The sequence below is a fragment of the Rhinoraja longicauda genome, chromosome 32, assembly GCF_053455715.1.
Source record: "Rhinoraja longicauda isolate Sanriku21f chromosome 32, sRhiLon1.1, whole genome shotgun sequence".
Lineage (NCBI taxonomy): Eukaryota > Metazoa > Chordata > Chondrichthyes > Rajiformes > Arhynchobatidae > Rhinoraja > Rhinoraja longicauda.
This window is the reverse complement of record NC_135984.1, coordinates 23833135-23850875: the sequence shown is the minus strand read 5'-3', so window position 1 is coordinate 23850875 and position 17741 is coordinate 23833135. Positions and strand designations below refer to the sequence as shown.

Sequence of the window (17741 nt, the reverse complement as noted above, 5' to 3'; positions counted from 1 at the left end):
AAGTTAAATTCATGCCTTTCGTCCTTTATTAAATACTATATTAAAATAGTTCCTAATTAGAATTTGGGTGCTTAATTAAAATGGTAAAAAGGGGACTGAGGGCATGTGGAGGGAAATACTCGCTTGTAGGCCAGTATTCTAGCATCCTCTATTACCTGTCCATGTCAGAATGACAGTGGCAAGCAACTTGCCTCTTCCACTCCTGAGGTTGGGAATGGGACTCGGTTACACATTCATTAGGTTGGGCCATGCAGGGAGAAGGCAGCCGTGCTGAACAGTTTGGAGTAGACATTGGAATTTGAGCAGTCCTGGGTAACAAGGTGACACAAACTGTAGATATGAAGAGGCTATAAAAGAATTATGATAAGAGTTGAGATTTGGAATGCTTGGCTAAAAACAGAATTGGTTATTACATGGGCACAGACAAGTTGAAGTTAAATATCTATAAGAACAGGGAACAAATGAATAAATGCAGTGAGACTGAGCAGATCCATTCAAGGAGTTACCACAAATGAGACAGAACAGCCTCCTTTATAATCAGAAGAAGAGTCTCGATCCAAATCATCACCTTTCCATGTTCTCCGGGGTTGCTGCCTGACCTGCTGAGTTACTCCAGCACTTTTTTAGCCTCAATTTGTTATGTTCTGAATGGTACACATAGATGCACACAAATGGTACACACATGGTGTGAGAATGTGGTCCTGTCTACAGGGGTCAAAGGCGAGACTTGTATAGAACTCATCGTACCCTATGTCTATTTTTCAGTGAGCCTCGAATAGCAAACAGGATTGTGCAATGCTGTGCCTGGAATGGAGGGATATTCTGGGTAAGACCACACTTAATTTAATCTGTTGTCAGATCTTCCTAAAGGATTGGGACACTAAAATGCCTGTGTACTATAACCATGTTTCAGAATATATTTTGAATTGGACAATTTAGATGCTGCTTTAGAATATAAGTGATCCGAAATTATACCTGCTTTGATAAAAGAAGCAGGTGTCCCCTCCTTCCACTTGAACACTTCAGGTGGTAACTATCCATAGCAACAATCAGCTGGTGTTGAAAAGGATGATTGTTCTACTGATTGTAATTATAGCTCTGATGATCATAGCATTCTCTATTGCAGCTTGTGATGTTAGCTTCGTGTTCATTCCTGGATGTTACCATGGTAGGCAAGGATCGCTTTATTGACCTTCTCAATTGCCCTTGAGAAGGTAATTTGTAGTCACATTTTTGGAACGCTGTAGTCGGTGTGAGTAAAATACAATAAGAATAAAATCAATGAATGGAGACAAGACTATTTCTTTATTCTCTTGTCAGTGATTTGGAGAAACCTGCTAGCATTGTAGACCATTTTTAGTAGATGGTAGGTCTGAGTAGTGTGAAGGACATCAGACGTTTATGGAAATCAGTATATTTCAATTGATACTTCTATAACAGGGTTTCAAAAATCCAAATTTATTTTAGCAGCCTTGGTGACACTTGATCATATCTCCAGAGGATTAATCTAGGTGCACAAATATTGAAATGTAATCATATTCTTTTAAGCTAGAAAATGTTCCTTCCTTTGCCAATGATGAGACATACAAAGGAAATCCAGATTGCAGTCTCCTGGCATTTTTTGTTTATTTGCTCTGAGCTACAAACAGATCACATTTAATTCCTGGAACTTGGGCAGATATCAAAACAGGTAAAAGAAAACAGCTTTGAGTGAAAGACCTGCATAGAGGGAATGTGGAGGGGATGTTTACAATAGTGGGAGAGTCTAGGACCAGAGCCTAGAGCCTTGGAATGAAAGGCCACACCTTTAAAAAGGAGATGAGGAGGAATTTCTTTAGTCAGACGGTGGTGAATCTGTGGAATTAATTGCCACAGATGGTTGTGGAGGCTGTCAATAGATATTTTTAAGATGGAGATTGACAGATTCTTGATTAGTAAGGTGTCGGGTTCTGGAGAGAAGGCAGGGGAATGGGGTTGAGGGGGAAAGACAGATCTGCCATGATTGAATGGCAGAGTAGACTTGATGGGCCAAATGGCTTATTTCTGATCCTAGAACTTATGAACTATAAGGTTGTAGAAGTACACTTTATGTTCATCTTAATGAAATGCAGTAAGCAAGCAACAATAAAACTCCCGTTGTAACTTTTATTGCAGTGAATATTTGAGACAATGATGTGACAGTTGTTTCTTTTTTCACACAGTTGAGTATCTTTGTCTTTTACCGGGTCTTTATCCCTCTGCTTCAAGCCATCACGGCACACATTATTGGTAAGGAAACATTGTAAAAGTGAAATCTCTGAACAGTAGCGTGCCATGAAAACAAATATTTGCACCTAGATTCCTTGTAGTTTAGTAAATGTACTGACTGGTATAAACCAGACCGTTGACCAAAAAGATTCCAGGTCCATCTCCGGGCTTTGTTGAATTACTTGAACTGTTTTGTTGAGAAAGGTAGTGTAAACTGTGAGCCAGATGCAGTTAAGATACTGATTTGACCGTGATCTAACTGAATGCAACAACTTTACAAGGGACAATGACTTGCTCCTGTTGGTATCAGAGCTCAGCTAGAGAGGTAGTGGATAGAAGGTAACCCATGCAAGGATGTGAAAAGGTAAATCGTGGTTCCTTTATCCAAACGCCATCAGTGAATATTGCAAGGTGAACACGGGTGGATGTAAAGTGAAGGAAGCAGTGGACTGGGCTCCATTCTATTAATCACTTAAATTTACAAAAGGTCTTTTGGGTGAGTCATCCATAGCCCACATTCATAAGAACAGAATTGGGCCATTTGGCCCATCGATCTGGCTCTGTTCACATTGTCGGGACGAATGGGAACAAAATATCAGAAGTAATATTTGGAGCCTGATTCTATTTCAAAGCCAGTCCAGTCTTGCAAAACCCTTACTTTGTTTACTTAAGATCCAGTTTAAAGATTCAAAGTTAACGAGTACACTGTCATATTGACAAGAGAGCGATCTATTGTGCAAATATCTGTAATAATGTTACCCTTCTCTAGGACAGAATACACTGATTTTGCATGTGTGGCTGTCAGTTCGCAATTGTGTTTAAGATGTGGGAGGGAGGGAAAGATTTAATAGGAACCTGAGGGGTAACTCTTTCACACAAGGGTGATGGATGTATGGAACGAGCTGCTGGAGGAGGTAGATGAGGCAGGTACTATCGCAGTGTTTAAGAACCATTTAGACAGGTATATGGATAAGACGGGTTTAAAGGGCCAAACGCAGGCAGGTTGGACTGGTGTAGATGGGACATGTTTGGGCAAGTTGGGCCGAAGGGCCTGTTTCCGCGCTGTCAGACTCTGACTCTATGTCAATGAATTGGGTAGGGTGGATCACAAGTTTAAACTGAACACATTTTGGCTACTTCGTAAACCCAGGAAGGTGGTTCACGTAGCCACGCTAGCTTTAAGTACTGTTCCATATTCAAATATGGGTGTTTTTGTAAGTAACCTGTGACATGGGTGGGCAACTTTGAAAGTTCTTAAATCATAATGAAATACCACAGGATTAAAAATATGAGTAACCTGTGACATGGGTGGCCAACTTTGAAAGTTAATAAATCATAATGAAATACCACAGGATTAAGAATGGGCCTACCTATGATCCTTTTGAGCTAATTTGTGATCAAATTTTGACCAAAATTTAATGCTTTCAAAATTTGGAAAAAAAAGGAAAAAAAATTGTATAAGACGTATGGGACACTTACTGATTTCAAAGCTTCCTAACAAAATGTCGGCACCTAACCCACCATGTGGGCCATAGTTCACGCTAGGGTCATTATAATCGCGTTGTTTGAATTTTTAAAAATTGCGACGAGTGCAAAAAAAAAAGTGTTACAGCGCTATAAATAGCATTGACAATGGAAGGGACTGCAGAATGAGACATCGCGAAAATAGGTGAGCAAACTAGATTTTTATTTCCTGATTTTAAGTTCTACTAGACAAAGTGGACCCATTGGGCCCAAACCTCTCCTGCATTGGTGCAGCACCCTGTCCTCCCCCCACCCCCCTCTCTCCTCAACCCCCCCACCTCTCTCCTCAACCTCCTCTCTCCCTTCTCCCTCACTCCTTCCTTCCCTCCCCCTCCCCTCCTTTTAAACTTTAAAATGTGAATAACTTTAAAAATATAACACCGGTTTCAATAAAAGTACTTGCATTATCAATAAAGTGACAATGGTGAGTAAGGTGGGCCTAAAATTGTCACGCTATCGTGTACCGTTTTGGCTGAAGTTCAGTCACAAACAAGATAACAAACGAGAGTTTTAGCATATAGATGCATTATTAAGTATTTCAATGGAAAGCTTAACACAAAATATAAACAATAAAAAAAGAAACACTAAATATTAAACACTAAATTTTTTAAACGTGACACATTTCACACGTGATCAAAGGGGCACCGCTACTCACGTTCTGCTGCAAAAACTTGGGGCATCAGAAAACCATCTAATCGGGTGATAAATGATTAAAATCATAAGCATAATCAGAATTCGGGTTATTTAGTCATTTAATTGCAAAATTAATGTAATCTTTCTGGTATAAATTAGCCTAACGATTTGATGAAATCCTGCTTGAAAAATGTCACAAGAAAAGACAGGCAAAACACAGGGACATATCTGATATTTTTCTTTGTAAAAACAGATTTATTTATTTTTGCTTCATCTCATTATTTTGGCTATACACTATGATCTATACTACTTAAAAGGTATCACAAAATGCTGGAGTAACTCAGCAGGTCAGGCAGCATCTTGGAGAGAAGGAATGACCCGAAAGACCCGAAACGTCACCCATTCCTTCTTTCCAAGATGCTGCCTGACCTGCTGAGTTACTCCAGCATTTTGTGATACCTTCGATTTGTACCAGCATCTGCAGTTATTTTCCTATACTACTTAAAATACAGGATTGGGAAACAATGGGATTATTACATTAAAAAAACAGGAAAATAACCTGGAAGTTTGGAGACCATCATACTACTGAGTGCTGCATTTACAGAAACACCTATATATCAAAACTTCCAGCAATATTGCCACACGATGTTTGGGATGTTTTGTCTCCATATTCTCGTCTGATCAATTGAAAATTTAAAGAAAAGTCAGATGGGTTTCCTTGCAGCAAGGTGGGAGAGAGACGCATTCCTGTATTCATAATGGCAAACGGAAACTACATTACTTAATCTCTTAGTACTATTAGGTATCATACTTCTAAGTGTAAGAAAATAACTGCAGATGCTGGTACAAATCGAAGGTATTTATTGCACAAAATGCTGGAGTAACTCAGCAGGTCAGGCAGCATCTCAGGAGAGAAGGAATGGGTGACGTTTCAGGTCGAGACATACTTCTAAGTGTGTTGGAAGACATGTTTTCAAATCTTTACTTATGTAGGTCGTCTTTCCAACTTCAACTTTGTTTACCTCTTATGAAAATGCACTTTACTTTCCTCTATTGTGATTTGAACTATTCTCATTTCACAGTTCTGTTGTTTCTGTACTCCAGGAAGACCACCTATGTGTCCCGCAAGCATCCACACACTGAATGTTGTACAAGGAATCATAGTGGAAACAGGCCCCTTTGGGCCAACTTGCCCACACTGACCAACATGCCCCATTTACACGAGTCCCACCTGCCTGTGTTTGGCTCATATCCCTTGAAACTAATCCTTTCCATGTACCTGTCTAAATGCTTTTTCAACATTGTGGTAGTTCCTGCCTCAACTACCTCATCTGGCAGAGGGGGGGATGTCTCCTGTAAAAAGTCTATCCCCAACTCCCAAACGCAGGCTCGGCGATCGTTTTGCTCAACACCTTCGCTCAGTCCTCCTTAACCAACCTGATCTCCCGGTGGCTCAGCATTTCAACTCCCCTTCCCACTCCCAGTCTGACCTTTCTGTCATGGGCCTCCCCCATTGTCATAGTGAGGCCCACCGCAAATTGGAGGAACAGCATCTCATATTTCGCTTGGGCAGGTTACACCCCAGCGGTATGAGCGTTGATTTATCTAACATCAGATAGCTCCTCTGTCCCTCTCTTTCCCCTCCCCCTTCGCAGTTCCCCCACTGTCTTCAACTATATCCTTTCTTTGTTCCGTCCGCTCCCCTGACATCAGTCTGAAGAAGGGTCTCGACCCGAAACGTCACCCATTCCTTCTCTCCTGAGATGCTGCCTGACCCGCTGAGTTACTCCAGCATTTTGTGATACCTACCTCATCTGGCAGCTCATTCTATACATCCACTACCCTTTGTGTATAAAAAGTTACCCCAAAAGTTACACCAGGCATCTATCTTCATTAATGGAAAATCACTTTGTAGATTGAAAATTCCTGACCTTTAACTATTTAAATAACCTTTATTTTTGCCCGAGCAGGTGATCCATCATTACATGGAGATGTCTGGTCCTGGTTGGAATTTATCCTGAACTCCACCTTTAGTGCTTTGTGGATATTGCCTCTCTTTGTTCTCAGTAAAATTGTGAATGCCATCTGGTTTCAGGTAAGTAAAACTCGGCGATGTAGCAGATTTGCACTGAAGATTGTTCAGTTATCATCTTGAGGCCAGATACTCTGGTGAGAGAGACATTTCCCATGTCACCTGAAAGGTTCTCACCTATCTGGGGCTCATCAAGAGTCAAGAATATTGTATAGATGATTAAAGTCTCAAAAAACAAAGGGAAGAAGGACATCATCCTGGAAGAAGCAGCCAGCATTGGGACCCTATTCACCATCGCTTTCCCCACTCTTTGCTCTGCTAATTTCAGTGGGAGCTACAATATGACTGTAACAATTCACTGGCCTCTCTGACAGCATCTTCCAAATTAGCAAACTCTATCAGGGTCGTGCAGCATGGAAACAGGCCCTTCAGCCCACCAGCTCATTTCTGATCATCGAGGGCCCATTTACACAAATACCACTCTGTATTCTCCCCACATGCCCATCAGCTCTCCCCTGATTCGACCACTCACATACACACTAAAGGCAATTTGAAAACGATTAACTACCAGCCAGCACGTTGTTCGGATGTAGGAGGAAATGGGAAAACCCGGAAGTGGTCAGAGGGAGAACATGTAAACTCCACACAGACAACACCAGAGGTCAGCATTGAATCCGAGTAGTTGGTGCTGTGAGGTAGCTGTGCCACTGTGCCAGCCTTGAAAAACATTGGCAAGATGCCAACAGTAAGTTTCCCTTTTAAACTGCACACAACCCTCAATTGGCAAAGTGTCATCTGTTATTCGTTGTCATTTGGTTAAAATCTAGAAACTACCTTGCACTGGGATTAATTGCAACAGGGACTACACTAATCCACTTCCACCATCTCCTTGGCTGGCTGATGAAGGTCAATAAATGCCAGTCAGGCAGCTGCAAGGAACATGTTTTATTTAAATGATTAATTTCAGACATTTGAGGGTTTAAAAAAAAAAATCTGGAATTCATGTATTTATTTCCTACGTAGAACAATTTATTTGTCACTCAAAGCCATGTAGTAAACATTTGCACCATCTTAGACAAGTATATCCTTCCTTGGAACATATCGTATTAAGACTGTAGCCAGTATTCCAGCTTTCCCTTAATGGAATTGCAGTTAGACTTTTACACACCAATCTATTTAGGATTATTATTGTCACGTATACCGAGGTAAAGTGAAAAGTTTTGCTTTGCATGCTATTCAATCAGATAAGGTAATGATATACATTCAAGTCAAACTCAAGTACATTACGTAGAGCAAAGGACGAAATGCAGAGTACTGAGTATAGTTGCTGAATATAGTTCTCAGCATTGCAGTGTACCGGTTCCATTGACAGTTCAATGTCCACAATGGGGTAGAATATCATGAGAACACTTAGAAATGGCGCTGGATTTACAGGTGGAAGAAAGATTTAAAAGAGTAGCCTGACAGTATTATATGATAGCAGATCCTTCTCTATGAAGACCACACAGAGTCACCACGCTTTGATGCCATCTTGCATCAGTTTCTGAAATAATTGAGATAATTGAAATGTGTTGCTTGTGGACAATGGAATAAAGAAGCAGCATGTCTTCAATGTTTCATGGTTTGGGAGGCAAATGGTCAATTAAATATGTCACATGGAGCAGAAGGCAGGAGGGGCTGATTTATACAGACTATTGATGATGAAAAAAGTATTTCCAGGGTTACTGGTGCAGGCAGAAGTTCTTGCATAAATCCCATCAGTCTGAAGAGGTCACGACTCAAAACGTTGTGATATTGGCCTACATACTATTTATTTTCTATTTGCACACTTCCCCTGCATACCTGCTTATTGTTTGCGATTCTTATTTTTCATTAAAATCCCACTTGAATAGGAACATTACTGTTTCTACCTTCCATTCCACAAAGACCATTCAATACTCAGGAATTGTGGAAGATCAAAATCATTCAATCTCTGTAGCCACCCTCTTAAATTGTTTTAGATACAGGTTATCAGGATCTTGTGATTGATCAAATTGAAATCTCATTAATTTTCCAGCATTCTGTTTTTATTATGAATAATTCCTTATGCCTCTACCCACATTTACTTCTATCAGTCTCATTTCTTACCCATCAGTGAAAAGTTTTAACTGTTAATTTTAGGTCGTGATGTGCTTACTTTCATTTTGTCATATCTTCAACCTTTTGTTAGCTGTATTTGCATCATTTCACTATGGAAGAGGATACTTTCTTAAATAAATGTGTATTTGCAGAGAAATTATCATGTTATTCAGTACAATTGGTTCCATTTGTGATCGTAGACAATAACCGTCAACACTTGGAAATCTATCAGATCTTTCTAGTTCATGTTTCAGAACACAGACAATTGACATATGAAGTCCCCTTAAAGAGATTCCCTCTCATCCATTTCTAATCTTTACACTTAGATCTTTTGGCATTGCCATATCCTGTGTTTGTTCATTCTTGGTTCTGCTTGGAAATGTATGGTGGTGAGTTATCATTTTGATCCATTGCCATCAGTGTGGAAGATACGCATAATGCATGTGACAATTTCCCGACAATGATTAGGGAAGCCCAATTACATGTCTAAGCCAGGATGGTGTGTGACGTGGAGAGTTGCCTTTGTAAATGACAGTAATGTATCCATGAATGTCTGGTGGTTTAGGCAATGGAGGTTTAACATGGTGGTTGCCCTGCTGCATCTTGTGAGCTGTTTTCCCAGATGTGTTGCAGCTATATCCTTAAAGTATTTCCATTACAGTGTCTGAACCCTATTTCTGTTGGCAGAAGAGCTCAACTTCTGGGATTAAAAATATAACACAAAGTGCTGGACTACAGTGGGTCAGGCAGCATCCCTAGAAAACATGGATGACATTTCATGTCGGGACCCTTCTTCAGATCTCTCTCTCACTGCTTTTATTTTATCCCTGTCACTGCTTTTTTTTGTTCTACATTTTGACTTCTGGGATATATCTGTTAAATGGTAGAAAGCCCAGAGAATAGTGATGGAAATCTTTACATCCAAGTATTGAGATCATGAATTCACTGCGTGCGTTTCGTGCATTACGGAAACTTCTAAAATACTTCTGACTAAGTATGTGCACCTGTGACCTTCGAGCAGAATGGGAGTTGAGAGGTGTGAGTATCCTAATAGTTCTATTTTAGTTAGCACAGATACAATCAGCCGTGAAAGTCTCCTGTGTGTAAAAGGTTTGCATTTATACCTTGCAGAATATTGGAAAGGAGTCACACCACAGAACACCGAGAAATGCTCCGTAGTGCCTTTCATGTGGTGGTCCCAGCTTGAACAAGTGATTGTTGTTTGGCGTCAACAACAGTGGGCCAAAGGGCCTGTTTCAATACGGTATCTCTAAACTAATCTAAAAGTGATTCCTAAGAAAAGGCTTTGCTGAATTAAAGACGATAGTTGGTTACATTTATATTACTCATGCATCATTTACTTACTTGTAACTTCAAGCCCCCCAGGCTCAGTTTTTCCGAGCATTCGGACTGATGTAATGTTACTTGCAGTTAGGGGCTACCAGTTCCTACTTCCTCCTCTTTTCTGGGAAATAAAAACAGCAGTACTTGCACACTGCCTAAACTGCATGGGGATTTAGAGATACAGCGCAGAAACAGGCCCTTCGGCCCACCGGGTCCGCACCGCCCAGCGATCCCCGCACACTAACATTATCCTACACCCACTAGGGATAATTTTTACATTTGCCCAGCCAATTAACCTACAAACCTGCACGTCTTTGGAGTGTGGGAGGAAACCGAAGATCTCGGAGAAAACCCAAGCAGGTCACGGGGAGAACGTACAAACTCCGTACAGACGGCGCCCGTAGTCAGGATCGAACCTGAGTCTCCGGCGCTGCATTCGCTGTAAGGCAGCAACTCTACCGCTGCGCCACCGTGCCGTACTGTGCCACGGTGCCGGGATGGTAGCAAAATAAAACGGAAAGACCTGACATGAAATGGGTAGACTCTGGAACTAAATGACAGATTAAGCAGAAGGGTATCGACCCGAAACGTCACCTTTTTTTTCTCCAGAGATGCTGCCTGACCTGCTGAGTTACTCCAGCACTTTGTGTCTAACAGATTAAGCAATTTGGAAAGAGAATAAATACACCATGCACCTTCATAGATCAGAGCCTTGGGAAGAGGCTGCTAACCTACAGAGATACCTGAAAGAAAATAAGCTTGGAATGGGAAGATGGAAAACCTATATTCCCATGTTTATGCATTGCTACAATCGCTCAAACCCAACATGAATGCAGACTTGGTTCTTTATAATGAAAGCAGAAAATGCTAGAGAAGCTAATTCGGTCTCTGACCTGAATCATTAACTCTGATTCTTTTTCTGCAGATGCTGCCTGACCTGCTGAGTGTTTCCAGCATTTTCATTTTTCTTTCAGATTTCGGGCATCGACATTTTTTGCAAAGTTAAATAGTTTATAACAGTGCTTCACTTGTTACAACGTGGTTTATATGTTGCAGGACATTGCCGATCTAGCATTTAAAGTGTCTGGGAGGAAAGCGCAACCCTTCCCCAGCATCAGTAAGATTATCGCAGACATGCTCTTCAACCTGCTGCTGCAGGCCCTGTTCCTCATTCAGGTACGAGTGGGTCCGAAGCGGGGCTCTAGATTATTAAACCGATCCTGCTACAAGCCGGGAGTGGGTACATTATTCCCTGTCAGAAATGACTATGTCTAACTGGAGACACAAGGAACTGCAGATGCTGATTTACAACAAAAAAAAACCAGTGCTGGAGTAACTCCATGTCCCTGGAGAACCTGGATAGGTAACATTTCAGGATGGGACCCTTCTTCAGACTGAGGAACCCGAAATGTCACTTATCCACGTTTTCCTGAGCTGCTGCTGCTGCTTGACATGCGTAGTTACTCCAGCACTCGTCTTTTTTTCCACTATGTCTGCTTAATCTCTTGAACCATATCCCGGTGTGATATTGATGGAACTCAAACTGGCTGTTGATAACAAATGTTGAATGAATGAATACGGTTATTGGCCAAGTATGTGCACATACAAGGAATGTGCCTTGGTGCTCCGCTCACAAATGACTACACAAACATACAGTTAACAATTAAGAATAAAGCATAACCACATCAAGACAATAAGGATACACCATTAGGGTCTAAACATGTGGGTGAAAATAAACCAGAGCAAAAAAGAGACTACAGACTTTGGTTATTGAGTAGAACTATCACTCGTAGAAAAAAGCTGTTTTTATGTCTGGCTGTGGCTGCGTTGACAGTCCGGAGTCTTCCAGAGGGAAGTGCTTCAAAGAGTTTGTGGCCAGGGTGAGAGGGGTCAGGGATCATCTTGCCCGCTCGCTTTATACCCCTTGCAGTGTACAGTTCGTCAATGGGGGGAAGGTTGCAGCCAACAACCTTCTCAGCTGATCGAACGATCCGTTGCAGCCTCCAGATGCCGTGCTTGGTGGCTGAGCCAAATGTTCAGCACAATCATCCTTTGGTCCATTCTGCCAGTAGGTCTTACTGGCAGATGTACCAGACAAAGGTAGCGCTGCCTTACAGTACTTGCAGCGCTAGCAACCGGGTTTGATCCTGACTACGGGTGCTGTATGTACGGAGTTTTCCATGTACGTTCTTCCCGTGACCGCATGGGTTTTTTCTCCGAGATCTCCAAAGATGTACAGGTATGTAGGTTAATTGGCTTGGTGTATGTGTAAAATTGTCCCTAGTGTGTGCAGGATAGTGTTAATGTGCAGGGATCGCTGGTCGGTGCAGATTTGAAGGGCCGAAGGACCTGTTTCCGTGCTGTATCTCTAAACTAAAAAGGTCTCAATTTCTATGTTAAATTTTATATTGTATTTTCCTGCACAGTGAGGTTCATTGCTAGATTCTATTTTAAAACTGTGACAAAAAGCAGTTTTATTAGTAAATACAAACCTTCCAAGGGGAAAAAACACATCTTGTCTTTGGACATGCAACAAAAATCTACGCCAATAAAGTATTTTAAAAATATAGCCATTATTATAATGCCGGAAGTCCAGCAATCAACAACGCAGAGGCAGATTTCACCATTTTGTTTAATGGTGAAGAATTGATGTTGGCTCAGATTCTGTTAAAATGGCCCCACTGTATATTTGAAACAGCAATGAAATTTTTGGGGCCCATCCGAAGAAAGAGAATGGCCCTCAGTTTAATTCCTTAGACAAAAGAGGGCACTTAGAACATTGGAGCACTTACTTTCATAAGTGATAGGAGCAGAATTAGGCCATTCGGCCCATCGTCTACTCTGCCATTCAATCATGGCAGATCTATCTTTCCCTCTCAGCCCCATTCTCCTGCTTTCTCCCCGTAACCCCTGACACCCGTACTAATCAAGCATATGTTAATCTCCACCATAAAAATATCCATTGACTTGGCCTTCACAGCCATTTGTGGCACTGACTTCCACAGATTCACCACCCGCTGACTAAAGAAATTCCTCCTCATCTCCTTTCTAATGTTATATCTTTTTATTCTGCGGCTATGGGCTCTGGTCCTAGACTCTCCCGTTAGTAGAAACATCTTCTCCCCATCCACTCTATCCAGGCCTTTCACTATTCAGTAAGTTTCATTAAGGTTCTCCCTTATCTTTCTAAACTCCAGCGAGTACAGGCCCAGTGCCGTCAAACACTCCTCGTATGTTAACCAAACAGGATCATTCTCTTAAACCTCTGGACCCTGTCAAACGCCAGCACATCCTCAGATATGGGGCCCAAAACTGCTCAGAATAGTCCAAATGCGATCTGACCGGTGCCTTGTGACGCATCAGCATTACATCCCTGTTTTTATATCCTCGTCCTCTTGAAATATGTCCTCTTTGTCGTGCGTTGGGTGTTCCTGGACCTTGTGCGGTGGGTCTCAAACCCACAGCCTCATGATTCAAAGCCGAGTGCAGCCATAAAATTACAAGTGGTTAAATTGTGACTGCAAACTAGGCTGAGGTGAATGTAAGTCTTGGTAAAGCAGTACCATCTGCTAAAAAATATGCTCTTTTTAGTTACGAGACGCTGTGTTTTTACTGTTAATTTATTTCCTGCTCTCAGGGTCTGATTATGAGTCATTTTCCTATTGAAGTGATTGGACAGCTGGGTAGCCTGTTCCACATGTCAATGCTGTATTCCCTCTACTGCTTCGAATACAAGTGGTTCAACAACGGTAAGTAAAGTATGTGCCCGTGACCTCTGCAGTAAGTTAGGGGTGGAGATACGAATTGATATAAATCTATTGGGTGCATTTAACAGCATTCAAATCACGAAGGTCCACGTTTAGAACTCACAGCTGATAAATGTCAGTGGTTGCGTAATTTAATTCACGGCCTGTGTTCAACCACAAATAAACATATAAACGTAGGCAACTGATTTGAATTTTACTGTGGGTAGGGAGTGAGGCAAATTTGAGTTGTTTCCATGCTTAGGATTGAAATTGCATGATTCAGTTTAAGATTTTGCAGAATGTACTTGTGTATCAACCAAATAATATATTTATTTCAAAACCATTTTGACACAAGTTTTTTTTTCTCCAACCTTTTGTGGGATGTTCCAACAAACAGTGACACCTTTCTGCCACAGCTCTCCCCTTCACACAAGACACTGATGTCTTCCCAGGTATCCTGCACTTGTTGACACTTTACAAATAAACTTTTCAAATGGTTGAAGGAGAGACTTCATTATGGCTTTTTCCTCCTGTGCAATGCTATATGAAATAAGGTTCATGCACTACAAGTTTCGTCCGACAGCAATGTGATATTTAATCTCCTTTACTGATAATGAGAGCTGCGGGATAAACGTTTGCCACTGCAAGCAGAGGAACCCGCAAGCTCTTTGAGTAGTATCCTGGTGCTTGAGCTTGGATGGATCTGAACAGGTACAATGAAAATCTTGTCTGCAGCAGCATGACCAATGCATACACTCGGACAGCACACTGCAACGTAAATTGTACATGAATTATATAAGGCAGTGAAAAGAGGATGACTGTATGCAACAACAGGAACAAGGCGGCACGCTGGCGCAGCGGTAGAGTTGCTGCCTTACAGCGCTTGCAGCACTGGAGACCCGGGTTCGATCCCGACTACGGGTGCTGCCTGTACGGAGTTTGTACGTTCTCCCCGTGACCTGCGTGGGTTTTCTCCGAGATTTTCAGTTTCCTCCCACCGTCCAAAGACGTACATGTAGGTTAATTGGCTTGGCAAATGTAAAAATTGTCCCTAGTGGGCGTAGCGATAATGTGCAGGGGTCGGTGGTCAGCACGGACCCGTTGGGCCGAAAGGGGCTGTTTCCGCGCTGTATCTCTAAACTAAAATCTAAACTAAACGAAGGCATTAGAGCGAAAATAAGATATTCGTGTAACATGGGGAAAATAGTACTGAGGCCATGATTGGATGAGCCGTGACTTCAGGAGCAGGCTTAATGGGCCAAATGAGCTGCTACTGTTTCTGTCTCTTATGTAAACCCAGCTGAAGACCCTAACACTGGTACGGTTGTGCTGGAAGGTATCTGGATCAGGGGACTTTTGACTTTAAAGATACAGCGCGGAAACAGGCCCTTCGGCCCACCGAGTCTGCGCCGACCAGTGATCTGCGCCGTACAATAACACTAATCTATACACTAGGGACGATTTACAATTTTAGCCAATGAAACCTAAAAACCTGTACGTCTTCTGAGTGTGGGAGGGAACCGGAGCACCCGGAGAAAACCCACGAGGTCACAGGGAGAACGTACAAACGCCGTACAGACAGCACCAGTAGTCTGGATCGAACCTGGGTTTTTGCCGCTGTAAGGCAGTAGCTCTACCACTGTGCCGCCCATATTTTATTACTTGTTTTTTTAAAAACATTTTATTTCCCAACCCACCTTGGCCTTTTTCTGACGTAAAGTCACAACACACCTTTGGTCAGGTGTACCTATTGTAGATTGAGGGAGGAACATCCATCACGTACAAGGCTCCGTAATAACCTGACATGGCAGATCTGAAATATATAATTCGAGATGAGATGGCAAGTGGATTGCAGTAACGCCTGGCAAATGCTGAATTGAATTGCATGACCGTTGTAAGATAATTTAAGGTTCTTCAATTTTCATGTCAGTAACGTGTGTTTGAATGCAAAGCTTTGTCTCAAAGCACGTGTTTTTGTGTGTATGCAGGGGTGGAGATGCACCAACGCTTGTCAAACATTGAAAGGAATTGGCCCTATTACTTTGGTTTTGGATTACCTTTGGCAATCCTCACGGCTCTGCCCTCATCCTACGTGATCAGGTTTGTGCTGCAAAGAAACTCACTCTCAGTAAGAATAGCTGAAAAAATCTGTGATCCTTCACATAAATACCCATGTAGACTCGCCATGCTTATAAACTTTATAATTCTGTAAATAGGTTTAAGGTGGAAGGGAAAAGATTTAAAAGGAATCTCAGGGGTAACTTTATCGCACAGAGGGTGGTGGGTGTGTGGAACATGCTGCCAGAGGAGGTAGTTGAGGCAGGGACTAACACAATGTTTAAGAAACAATTAGACAGGTAGATGTGCCAGAAGCAGGCAGGTAGGACTAGTGTAGATGGGACATGTTGGTCTGTGTGGGCAAGTTGGGCTGAAGGGCATGTTTCCATGCTGTATGACTGACTCTATGAATTTGCTACTTAGACCAGGCTAATGTATTGTTTCTAATTATAGCTACATGTTTAGGGAACCTTGCCAAAGCCATAAACAGACACGTGTGATTTACTAGCATGTAATGGAGGATGAGAGTCTTAAGTTAAGTGGCGAGATGAGAGAAGTTGGTATGATCTTTCATTCAGCTGACAAACTTGGGCTTATTTTCACAAAGTTATCCAAAATCATGAAGGTATTCATAGAGTAAATGGCAAGAGGATAAGTTAATCAAAGAACACTGATTTTTGGATTATCAGCAAATGACCAGAGTTTGGATGAGAGAAAAGTAATGTAATTAATAATATGATCTAGGATCTATTGGCCGAAAGATTGGTTAAAAGTTGATTCAACAGTAACACTCTGAAGAGAAGTAAGTCATTGAATACTGAAAATTACCAAACTGTGGGATCCAGAGCATCAGTAAATGGACAGTAGTTTCTGAGAGTAAACATGTATACAATGGGCTGCCTTGTGCTGTAAATTCTGCGATTCTTTAGCATGTGTCCCCTTCCAACAGCATTGGCAAAAAAATAACTCAAAGTTCTGATCCTGGAAAACCTTGCACCATTTTTCCCCCACTCTTCTTTTCTGAAGTTCCTGGACCTGTCGTTGCTTCCGGTATCTGTGTTATCCCCCCAAGTAGCCTTTTTGAATCTCAGCAGCTGTGTCTCCCTGCTGCTGCTGCTTTGTCAGATACCAACCCAGTTCAGTTTTTGTACAGCAAAAACCTAGATTAAACCGATGTCTCATTTTATTCAGTACCCTTTCCACTAACCCCACCACCACTAACCCCATCTTGCCACTGGCTACAATCTTTTCCCTGCCTGTTTTTAATCAATCATGAAATCTCAACATCTGCACAAGCTTTGTACACCCCATCTCTCCCTCACACACACACACACACACACACACACACACACACACACACACACACACACACACACACACACACACACACACACACACACACACACACACACACACACACACACACACACACACCACAAACGCCTATCTCGTTTACATTACCTGTTCCTTGCTAAGCATACCTTCTGTGGAAATCCTTGTGAATTATAACCTTCATGTTTGAATTATCCATTGGTATCCACCTAGGTTTGCGATTGGAGAGAGAGTGATCTGCCACGCAAAAATTTTAACTCGTATTCCTAGCAACGGACTGTTCCAGATGCTACGGTCAGGCAAACGCCTCCGCTGTCACGCTGTGAAAACAGAGAGGATGAGACGGAGTTTCTTCCCACAGGCCATCAGGACTGTTAACTCTCATATCACCAGGGGCTAATTTAATTTACTGTATTAATTTATTTTTTGTGTTAAATTTTTTTTTTCTATTCTGTTTTGTAGTTTAGCACAATCCGCAGGCGTTGCCACTTTCATTTCACTGCACATCTTGTATGTGGATGTGACAAATAAAGTTGACTTGACTTGACTAGCTGACCCCTGCTTGCCCATCACCAATATCCTTATTGTCATTACCCAGTCCCCCAGCACCTCAGAGTTAAAATTTGCCGTGTTGCGTTTGTCTTTGCATGCCTGACCGCCCCTTTACCAATTAGTCTTGTGTAACTCTCTCTCCAATCGCTAGTTAT

The 17741-nt window shown here is 41.9% G+C and overlaps 1 protein-coding gene across 2 annotated transcripts in view; it reads left to right on the top strand.

Annotated features, from left to right (window-relative positions):
• The window catches only part of ei24 (EI24 autophagy associated transmembrane protein), a 37907-nt gene that overhangs the window by 12499 nt on the left and 7667 nt on the right, over positions 1 to 17741 (top strand). For both annotated transcript variants that reach the window (XM_078426698.1, XM_078426697.1), the window contains exons 4-9: positions 766 to 826; positions 2202 to 2268; positions 6375 to 6499; positions 10955 to 11074; positions 13536 to 13647; positions 15633 to 15744. In XM_078426698.1, coding sequence (XP_078282824.1) covers positions 766 to 826; positions 2202 to 2268; positions 6375 to 6499; positions 10955 to 11074; positions 13536 to 13647; positions 15633 to 15744 — 597 coding nt within the window. The remainder of the gene's footprint in view (positions 1 to 765; positions 827 to 2201; positions 2269 to 6374; positions 6500 to 10954; positions 11075 to 13535; positions 13648 to 15632; positions 15745 to 17741) is intronic.